The following is a 10,933-nucleotide window of genomic DNA, read 5'->3' as shown; positions in this document are numbered from 1 at the left end:
ATTCTGTTGGGCTTTTAATTTCAAATCTTTGGAGGCGCTGGCATTGATACACTTTCACAGAAAAAGAAAAGAAAATTGGCATCTCCCCCTAACAAAACCTCTGCTGTCATGAGAAAGAAAAACATAAATTGAGGCAATTTAAATCCACAATTTCAGAGCTGGGGGCAAGAATCATCTCACATTTTACAAAAGGCGTCAAACAAGGTTACAAACAAGGACATACAACCGTATTTGTGCCATTGCTCTGAAATACCACTGGTAGAGGTTCTTTGTAGCCTCTGTAACACAAGTACCTCATTACTCAAGTTATATTTATTAAGCGTTGCCTTTCCAAGGATTTAGTTCACCAGGGAAGCAAGCATTGACCTGACCAGGGTACATCAGAGCCAGACAAGAATGACACAGGACTCCACATGAGTAATGAAGACTAGAGCAAAAATACAATGGTCCCTTTTCTGCTGGTGATGGACAAATTATGCTGAAACCAACCAAAGAGTTGAGGTGTCAGGCCGAGTTCCAAGTTATCCACTGAATTTGTTGCGCAAAGTAAACTATGACAGGCATACGTCAATATAGAACATTTCATACTTTTTATGTGCCATGTACAATGAGTCCAAGGCTGTATGACCCCAATTTGGGTCTTGCTGGTCTTGTCCAATAAATCGGTAATAAAAAGATAAGAAAACAGCAAATCCTGTCATACTCCAAATTGTGACTACAAAGTGCTGCAATTAAAAGGAAAATTAAATAATAAATTGATTAATCTTTGAGGTAATGTCCACTCTATGCAACTACCCTCATTCACAACCAAGAAGTCCTCTCCTGAATGCCACTGAGTGCCGAGTACAAATTTGGAGCAGTTCTTCATGAAAATAAAGACTGGACTGAGGCCAGGACAGAAAAACACAAGACCGCAAAATGGAGCGAGGCTGGAGTAAGGCACTTCAGAATGTAAAATGGAAAACAAGACAAACAGAATGATCAAACAACTGGTTTGACTGGTTTCAGCATAATACATTATCTTGTGATCTTGACATAAACATCAACACACAAGGTTCATGTTAACTTCAAGACCTCTGAAAAAGCTGCCAGGTAGTACAGTTCTAAAAGTATGTTGTATATTAAAAAGTAAACTAGCACCAAATACTGGGCCTGTGCTTTGACAAAATGAACTAGTGACAGTCACTTTTAATAACGCATTCATGTAGCACAAAAACCTTTGTCAGGTACATTGTTTTGGCCCCTTTTGTACTGCAGACTGTAGACTGTAGAGTACCTCAGGCAGCCTCCAGAGCAGAAGTGGCCATTTTGGTTTTTCACTTTTTTATTCTTATAGTTTCTGGAATTCTCCAGTTTATTCTTTCCACTTTGGTTTTCTTTCCAACTATCTGCTCAAAAAGGTACATGGAGATAAACATCACCAGTAGGAAGTGTGTCAACTACACCGCAGTTATGCAATCTTGGCTGAAACAAATCAAGTCCACATTAACTTTTCACATTGTTTCTCTTCACATCATTTTCCCTCACCACAGTGAGGTTTTATTTTAGGCTAGGGTTAAGGATAAGACTTCAAAAGTTCAGCCCAGGTCACAAGTTACAGTGATGACACTGGCAATGTGGCCACAGGCCAGCGTGATTAAAGGTTGGCAGTTTCGATGGGATTGACCAGCAATGGCTGTAAACTAGGCCAGAATTCACGGATTCACTGCTGTAAACTAAAACTGGACATTAAAAAAGTAGATAAAAAAAACTTGAAAAGACCATTTGATGGACAAAGACATCTTCATTTGGAATCTTGTCGTCTGAATGTGCAGCAGAGATTTGGTGCGATGAATGCCAGACACCAACCATTCTGAAAAACAAAACAAAACTTCAGCTGTTTCCCTGTCAAAGTGGTGTCATTGCTTATTAACCCATTTAGCCTCTAAATCCTGACCTAAGGTTTCTGAAAAACTTAATATTTATATAGCCGCATCAAAAAAAATACATTTTTGAATACTGTACATACTGTACAGAACCCAAATATGGGTGCCCGGCCTGAGGGGGTAAGATACCAATAGGGGTTCCCGCCCAGAATGGGTTAATATCAGGAGATAACTGAAAGCAATAAGATCAACTGTGAGGGTTTCTGTGTGTCAGCATTTAGTAAAGTTATTAAAATAAGGTAAAGCTATTAAAATTAGGTAATAATTAATTATTCTCTGGAATTCAATTTCCCCAAATTGAGCAATTTGGTGCAGTCTAGCCATGATTTTGTAAGAAGACAAGGATGGGCAGGAGTTGCATTACTGAACTTCTCATTTGCACCATTTGGCTTAGGCCTATGCCAAGGGACGTTTCAATATGCTATATTTATTGTTGATGCAAAACTTAGCATTCTTGTTTGAGACGAACGCACCATTTGATTCAAGCTGCTCCCAGTTCCTTGTGGTTGCCTACTGCATCGCCTTCATCATCTGGGTCCACAGAGTGGAACTCTGCCACATACAGGCTCTTGTCGATGCTCCCAGGTATGGGCTTGATGTCAGTCACCAGCTGGTCCTCAATCCCCTTCAGGTTGAAGCGGTCCTCTGAGGTGATCAGGTTGATGGCTAAGCCAAGGTGACCGTACCGCCCTAGAGTAGACAGGAAATGTAAGAGGGTGTCTATGCAACTACAACACAAACACAGGCTTTTGTAAATGAATACAATCCTGTATCTTATTCCTATGAGGGCCTCATCTTACCTGATCTGCCAATGCGATGCAGGTAAGTCTCCGCACTTTTGGGGAAGTCGAAATTGATGACCACATTCACTGCCTGGATGTCAATGCCTCTGGTAAAGAGATCTGGGGGAAAGCAAGCACATGTTCAATTTACAATGGATGTAATAGGCACACATATGGATGAAATATTTTTGCAATATTCTGAGGATAAACACAAGACAGGTACACCATAATACATAATTCATCCACAGCCAAGTGTAATAACGCAAATGTATAACTTCGGCATTAAAAAATAAACATGGGATGGCATTAATACAACTTCTATGGTACATTAAAATCCCCTGCCATGTCCTTGACCTACCTGTACAGACCAGGTTTCTGCACAGTCCATTCCTGAAGTCATGGAACACACGGTTCCTGTACTCCTGCATCATCTTGGCATGGATGTAGAAGCACGAGTAGCCCAGCTGTGTGATCTTCTTGGCCAACAGCTCCACCCTCTGGGTAGAGTTGCAGAAGATGATCGACTGGTTGATCTGAAGCTAAATGTATAAAGGAAACCAACAGAGTGTCAGAACAACTAGGGATATAGACATGACGGATTAATGTTCCGACGACTTCATGTACTTTACAGGTCTGTACAAAACTGAAGCAGTTCTACCACACTCACCCTTGAGAAAAGTGTGTTGAGGCAGTGCACCTTCTGCCTCTCAGTCACGTAGGCGTAGTACTGGGTGATTCCCTTCAGGGTCAGCTCCTCCATCAGGTTGATCTCATAGGGTTTCTTCAAGTGCTTGTTCTAAACAGGACAAATGTAATCAAAAAGTTGTACTTAAAATCATTGAAAAAAGTATTTTTTTGTGGCTTTCGCATCGTTTTATATTTTAATAGAGGGACAAACTGTAGGCTGACAGGAAATGGGGGAGAGAGATGGGAGAGTGACATGCAGTAAAGGCCGTCGGGATCGGGAGTCGAGCCCACTGCCAGACTCTGACTACCGGCCAAGGTGCCTGGACCACTGAGCCACGGCCCAGCAAATATACTTTTATACAAATATAAATGATTGGGCAATGCCATTGCATTATTCATAAAGTTGTGTTTTGACTGCAAACATTTTAAATGAAGCACACATTTTTTGTTTTCCATTTTACAGTCAAAGATTGGAGTATCAAGGGATTTTCACTGCCGGGCAGCTTCTCTGTAGTCTCACCATGAACTTCTGCACACTGATGGGGAAGGTGGCAGAATACAGCAAGATCTGACGGTCCCTGTGCAAGAAGCTGATAATGTCCTCAATTAGGACAACAAAGTCCTGAGAGAGCAGCTTGTCTGCCTGTGAAATAAGAGAATAAAATTGAGAAAGAAAATAAAAAAGGGTTAGGCTACAGACAGAAATCTGTATGTAGTAATTGATTATTGTGTTAGTTTACTGTACTCATTACAGCATTATATAACTGTACATATTGATAGTGTTCGTTCAGTAAAAAGTCTGCCCGTCTCTAGAGCCTTTCAGCAAACCAAAGATATAATTTCAGGTTGGGTGCCAACAATCAGGCGAAAGAAAAATCATGTATTAACTTCAATTTTAGTGTGTTCCAGTTCCAATTGTGTCGGCTCACTTTTTTATCCTGAATCATTCACATTTGTTTATTTAAATATATTTTTCATCCCACGATTTTGTAACTTATTTTTCACCCCTGTGTCAATCATCTAATGTGATCCTGGGCTCTACACACCCTCCACCAACCTAGTCCCCATATATGGGGACAAGGGGAGAGCAACGGACTTGAACTCATGCTTCCTTCATGCCTGAGTGTCCAAGTTGCTCCTTTACACCTGCCAGGGGGGAGTTTCCCTGGTTGGACGTAGCGCGTGGAAGGAACACGTTATTCCAACCAGTTCCTTTCTCCTCCATCAGGCACCTGTACTGTGTGAAGCTCAACAGCACCACTTTGTCACCTGTTGCAGAGTGGCTGCACCAATCAAAATAGAGACAGTCCTCACCTCATCCATCACCATCATTTGGATTCTATCCACTTTGGCCACACCTTTCTTGATCAGGTCCAAGATCCTCCCTGGTGTGGCAATCACCACATGCACTAAAAAAAGCAGAATAGCACAGTAATATCAGCCCCAGCAATAGGCACCCCCAGCCAACACGGCTTGATTGTGAATTCAAGCACAAGCAAGCAGGATTGTGAAGTCAAGCACAAGCAAGCAGGTACATTTAGCATTAAGTCTACTAGTGCAGGAACCAGAGTTTACACCAGGCACTTTGGGCAGCCAACGTGATCCATTGTCTCAGGGGCTTAATGCTAAACTGATCCTCAGATCAGCCATAATGTCATACATGTCAAGCACAATAGTGTGCAGATGTGCGTTCAGTGCACCAACTTATTACACCTCATTTATTACCATTTAGTTCTTTGCACCCCATTCATTACAGTTCAGTTCTTTGCACCCCTTTATCACAGATGCACTGTGCCCTTCCTGCATTTGTAGTTTCCCAAAACAATCCACTATCAGTTTTGTAACTTACGTTTACTGCATAACAATTCCAAGAGTCACTTGCATGCAATGCATCACAAAGTTCTTAGCTCCACCGCTCTCCCCCGGTCATTGTCATATCATGCCCCATACAGGTTTGGGTCCCAATCCCATTATGCTAAATTGGGTCCAGGTCAATTCAGATTATTTTACCTCAGGTCCCAGGGTCCATTTTATTATGTCTAATATACAACTGCTATGTGGGGATAGTACATACCCGTCTCATCAAGACGCATGATGTCATCCCTCAGGTTGGTACCTCCGGTGGTGGCCATGACCTTTACTCCCCCCAGGTGTTTACTGACCTGGATGCTAATCTGGCTCACCTGGAGAGCCAGCTCTCTGGTAGGCACCATCACAATGGCTGAGGGAGGCACAGAGAGAACAGAACAGATGGATATTTGGGAGAAGACAGGGAAAGAACATACCGTAGGCATAGAAATATTGACAACCTGAAGCTATGTTTTAAAGACCAGTTGAAATGACATACAATACTGTAGATGCCCAATCTTAATTACTTTATTAATGCAGACATAAATTCATCCCATAGCTCAAGTTCCTCCAAAAACATGATTTTAATTAGCTACTGCTACTCCGTTACAACATCCAGACCTCATTTTAAACATAGAAGTAAACTATATTGGGTTAGAAATCAAATTGATTTGTATAGCACATTTAAAAACGACTCATCGTACCAAAGTGCTTCACAGGTCAGAGAAAATACAATACACCAGTGTAAAATAAAACAATAAAAACAATGCATTGTTAGGATAAGTTTACCGCGTTGCTTTTAAACTGCTCTTAACGTTTTTCTTTTCTACTGTACCATATGGGGGGGCACAAATTGTACAACATTGGTCACCACAGTGTAAAGCTATACAGTTGCCCAGTTTCCCGATTCAGTAATTAGATATTCATTTTAGCTGCCCATGCAAAAAAATAGTTTTGTTATAATGAGTTTGTATAGGAAGGGGGTGGGACGCTAAAATAAATATCAAAACTGAATCAAGCAACTTATTATGTTCACATAAGCCTGAGTAGACGATAAAATGACCAAAAGTTTGAAAGTGAAATATCCCTTTCAGATATTGAATTGACTCAAATGTTAATAGATCGCCGATGCCCTTTACAATCTTCACTGAGTCAATCCATGATACTAAAGCCAGACATCCAAGCCAGAATTAACACCAGAATAAAACACTTTGCATTGTCCTTCCTGGACAGGGTAATTTAAAATTTAAAAAGGGATCTTGCCCTGTTCTCCCCTACCATATGTAATTATTAAAAAAGGGCCATTTCCAATAGAAACCCATTGTGACTTCAGACACCCTCCTTCCTATAGAAACATTGTTTCATTGTAACTTCAAACTAAATGTTATACATAGATAGACTAATGAGACATGGGTATCTCCTGGATGGAAAGGTAGAACAATGTATAGGTTACAACAGGTCAAATGGCTAAATGAAAACAGTCTGTCCTTTTAGATAAGCATCCTGAATCATAGCCACGTTGATAGTTTGTAATAAACCAACCCGTTTGTAAATCAGTCAAGATTTGAGCGAGTTGTGATAGTCGGGGAGACATGGTCCCAAAATTGGACCGGACCTGTGATGTCATAGCGTACTTTTATTTGCATTTTTAAGTGGTGCAACCACTTCCTTAAGTAGCTTTGCATGTGCCTGGCTGGCTACCTGGGTCCGAGCACGGAAATTGCATTTGGTTAGTGTCACTGTTGTGCAGCCTAACACATAGTAACTGTATATATATATATATATATGATTTCAGGTGTATCCGTACAGTACAGTACAGTACAGTACACTGTCATTTCTCAACCGTTCGGACAGGGGGGCGGCTCGCCAGAACTGGCCTGGCCCCCTGGGCGCGTTCCAGGGGGTCTGGATGTTCCGGGGACCGCCACACAGTAACTGTCATTTCTCAACCGTTCGCACACGGCACCCTGGCACATTTGGGCAAGTGGCCATGGTAGAATTTAGGCCAAGGTTTTTCGTGCAAAACTAATGCTTGGAATGGATTCAGAAACCCCCTAGTTTGACATGCCACAATTGTCACATGCTACTTAAAGCTGCTATAAGCAATAATATGTCAATTTTAATGACTATTCTTTTGGTATTCAGACAGGCAGCAATGGGTAGAACACTCCCAAAAATAATTAGTCTCCGAAATACATCTGCAGTCAAAGATTTTCCTAGAAACTTTGTCATTGTCAACTTTGCTCACCTTGGATATGGTCCTTCTTCAGGTCTATCCTCTCCAGGAGAGGGATGAGGTAGGCTCCACTTTTCCCTGTGCCGTTCTTGGCTCTGGCCAGAATGTCTCTGCCTGACAGGGCAATGGGGATGCTCTCTTCCTACAGGAGCATACAGACACATCAGAACAGCGTCAAAGTCGACTTGGGAAAAAAACTACACTTTTACATAATTGTCTCCACCAGGTGAAGGCATGGGGAGAGTATGATTTGCACTCTGTCCGTCTATTACCAACTAATCTCTGGCACCATTAATTGTTGCCAAAAGCTATGACCATAAAAATACATTTCAATGTTTTGCAATTCTGGAACTCCATTTTGCAAGTTGCAACAATTACCTGGATAGGCGAGGGCTTTTCCCATCCCATTTCAAAGATCCCCATGAGCAATTCCCGCTTCAGACAGTAGTCCTCAAACTCGTTCCCTTTGGTTGATGTCACATCCTGGGAAATGCAGAGGACAAGGGAACCCACATTAAGCTCTGATGTACTTCACACAGAAGGTAAATAAACGTTTGGTAGAAGCACGAAAAAGGCAATGAGTTAGTTTACCGAGGTTCTCATTCTAGTGTCTTTTGGAGGCAACTGCAGGCACTTCTTCCAGTCATCGCCAAACCTGCAAGAGTGATGGGTTTGCAATGTAACACAGAACAATACCTAACCAATGATTGAAAAGAGCAAAAGGCAGTAATGGGATAAGAGGGAAATTGTGCAATTGGTATTTTACTTGATACCCCCACTGGTCTGGGGAATGCTGCTTCCTTTCTGGGGGGTACCAGGTTGCTGGGTAGTTAGCTGGAGTCCCGACTGTGGCCCAGGCGGCTTAGGCTGTCCTTTGAGTTGCCCATTTGCTGGCTTGTTCAGTTGCATCATGGGTGTGCGGTTTGCTGTTCTTGCTGTAGCCATGTCTTCAAGAGCTTATTTCACAGTTTCCAAAACTTTTTTCCTCTTGTTTCTTTTTAAACCGCAACAGTGTGTCAAGCTTTTTTTTTTATTGTTTTTTTTTATTGGTTCCTTATGCCCTCATGTAAAAATATTTCTAAAATCTGAAACCCTAAAAAAAAAAAAATCTTTGTTTCCAGTTATTCTGATTCAAAGAATGTATTTGCGTACACAAGTCTACGTTCAGACCACTTGAAAAGAAGAGTCTGACGTACTTAATACCATCTATTTACAAGACTCTCCAAAAAATGGAGAAATAAGCATTCATATGAATAAATAGATCATATACTGTATGTATCCAAAACAAACTGTATTTCTCTTTGAATTTTGTTCAGTCTTGGTGTAGACTTAAACTGTACTTGACTTCCTTGCTACTGTGTGTATCTTGGCATTCCAAGTGCTGTTTTGACTTTGTTTTCATTCAGATCGGCAAGTAGTGATATTATGGTCCTCTATGCCAAATCACAGACTTTTCTTTGATCACTTCAAGAGTCTTTCAACGCATGTGCTGATGCTCAGTAATAGCTCAAAGCAAAAATCACTTCCAACAGTCTGTTAGATGGATGGTCCACTTTTAATCTCAATACTTAGTCTTCTTGTCTCAGTCCCCGTCTTCTGTGGTAGACGTAACGTTACAGATGGCAGTCTGAAACTGCTCTCAAATCCAGATTACCTGTCAGGCACCAAAGAAAAACAAAGGGATATTAAATCATGTGATTTTCAGTATATGTAGCAAGTTACACGATGACAGGACCCAAAGGGAGACAGAACTGCAGTGGTTATGCCACTGGTTCCCAACATGCAGCCTGGGGAAACTCAGCAGTCCTTGGGGTCCCACTGTCACTGGCAAAAATGTTTTCTAGTTAGGAAACAAATGGGCCCGGCCTGCTCGTTAAATGAATACAGGGGAGTTTACGTGTAGATTGCAGCCCCCAGAGATAGAATTACTTTTCCAAGTGGGGCCAGTACAGTGACTTAATGTATTGGGAGGTTCTTGAAATTATAGAAGTTGCTAAATAATACTCACAGTATCATTCTCAGGTTAGTAGGTTAGTATGCAAAAAAAATAAAAACACCCATCAACTAGCGACCGAATGATTAGGAAGCACATCAGAGCGGAACCCTTGTTTCTCCAAATAAAGTCGCTTATATGTTAAGTCATTATGGAAGTAGGCTACACCAGAATGGAGCTGCGTTGGTTCGGTTCCCAACATTGGTTCCCCAATAACTGAATCAAAGAGTTGGTTCGGTTCCCATATGGATCGATGTGTGTACATTGCAATGTACAGTCAGTGGTAGTCTGCCAAACTGCCATTAAAATAACGTCACGTTCAGACACACCACCTACTATTCTTCTGTCAGATACCCCGGGGCATCGCAGTCGGATGCACAGCTCAGAACAACAACCACCTGTTTTCAAACTTTGGGCTGTTTTCGCTCTTTGTTGTGAAACACGCCGCCTTGTGATGGCTAGCAATAGCCAAAAGTTTGATCTGGAAAAGCTAAAAACAAACCGCACGTAAACCCATCTCCATGAGCTCCGAAAATCAATGTCTTCATTAAAACCACGGCGTTGCTTAACTAGCGAAATAAAATAAAGAGAGCAGACAGTTTGATCTGTGAGAAAAGTCAGTCTGCTGTCAGCTAGGTTTAGCTTAACTAGCCGAGAGGTGCTAGCAGGCTAGTAGTTGAACAACTTCTAGCATAGAAACGTGGCTAACTGGCTATCGGTGTGTAACGCTAGCAAACAAGTCCACGTTTATTTTATACCCGTCGACCCTTTCGTTCGATAGAAACGACGCGTTTCAAGCGAAACGGTCGGGAAAATGTGTTTTTATGTCGAAAGAAAACTGACCAGGCGACGAAGTACTATGAAATAGCCTTTAGCCTGGTTTATACTTCGCCCCGAGAAGGTCTCGCGCACCGACGATTCGCAGATCTGCAAGCTCACAACGTGCAGTGGGTGGGACGCACAGTGGGCTTGAAGATTGGCTATTTTCGGCGCACGACGCTGTCGTACGGCGGGGCATAGATGTGGCATTAAGAGAACAGACTTTTAGGTAGTCGCATACGGGAAAAGATGAGCGCAGCTTACCTTTATTGCGTTTACACGATGTTCTTCGCCGCATTTGACGTTAGTTTATAATGTTGTCGAAGTCGTTTGGATCGTTTCTTTATTATTATTCTTTTTTTTTAACAATCACTCGGTTTGTCGAAATCCCATCGAGTCGTTCACTCTTCTAGTCTTCTTGTCTTTTGTCTCTTTCAGAAAATTGACGATTCAACATGGCCGCGCGCTCCTTTTTGGGCTGGCTGGTCTGCTGTGCACGCCGCCGTCTGTCCAATCACAGCCACGCTTTTAAATGAACTCCACCATCTGTCCAACCATTGCCACGCTTTCAAATGTCAGCCCCCCCAAAAACCTACTGCAACTGCAAGTGTGTACTTTTGTATAAAAATATTTAATACTTTTT

General features: G+C 41.9%; 1 protein-coding gene across 2 annotated transcripts; it reads right to left on the bottom strand.

The window, feature by feature from the left end:
• Position 1: 1 nt before the first annotated feature.
• Positions 2 to 10,748, bottom strand: ddx61 (DEAD (Asp-Glu-Ala-Asp) box helicase 61). Of its 2 annotated transcripts, none has more exons than XM_080767887.1 (13): positions 10,555 to 10,748; positions 8,245 to 9,132; positions 8,070 to 8,133; positions 7,857 to 7,961; positions 7,491 to 7,620; positions 5,469 to 5,615; positions 4,709 to 4,803; positions 3,915 to 4,037; positions 3,375 to 3,503; positions 3,066 to 3,246; positions 2,726 to 2,827; positions 2,399 to 2,615; positions 2 to 1,852 (listed from the first exon to the last, which is right to left on the bottom strand). In XM_080767887.1, the coding sequence occupies exons 2-12, from the start codon at positions 8,421 to 8,423 to the stop codon at positions 2,407 to 2,409; spliced, it is 1,464 nt and encodes a 487-aa protein (XP_080624013.1). In that variant the 5' UTR covers positions 8,424 to 9,132; positions 10,555 to 10,748; the 3' UTR covers positions 2 to 1,852; positions 2,399 to 2,406. The 2 variants fall into 2 exon arrangements, with proteins under 2 accessions (XP_080624013.1, XP_080624014.1); XM_080767888.1 differs by lacking the exon at positions 10,555 to 10,748 and adding an exon at positions 10,315 to 10,363.
• Positions 10,749 to 10,933: the final 185 nt, after the last annotated feature.

This window comes from Protomyctophum bolini (assembly GCF_963924005.1).
Source record: "Protomyctophum bolini genome assembly, chromosome: 7".
NCBI lineage: Eukaryota > Metazoa > Chordata > Actinopteri > Myctophiformes > Myctophidae > Protomyctophum > Protomyctophum bolini.
The sequence above is the reverse complement of the archived record's forward strand: the minus strand, read 5'-3'. Positions and strand labels throughout refer to the sequence as shown.

Coding starts and splice junctions, on each gene's coding strand:
- ddx61 (XM_080767887.1), bottom strand. CDS start 8,423: ATGGCTACAGCAAGAACAGCAAACCGCACACCCATGATGCAACTGAAC. Junction 8,134..8,244: donor CAGACCAGTGGGGGTATCAA/GTAAAATACCAA, acceptor TCACTCTTGCAG/GTTTGGCGATGACTGGAAGA. Junction 2,828..3,065: donor CAGAAACCTGGTCTGTACAG/GTAGGTCAAGGA, acceptor GCTTTCCCCCAG/ATCTCTTTACCAGAGGCATT.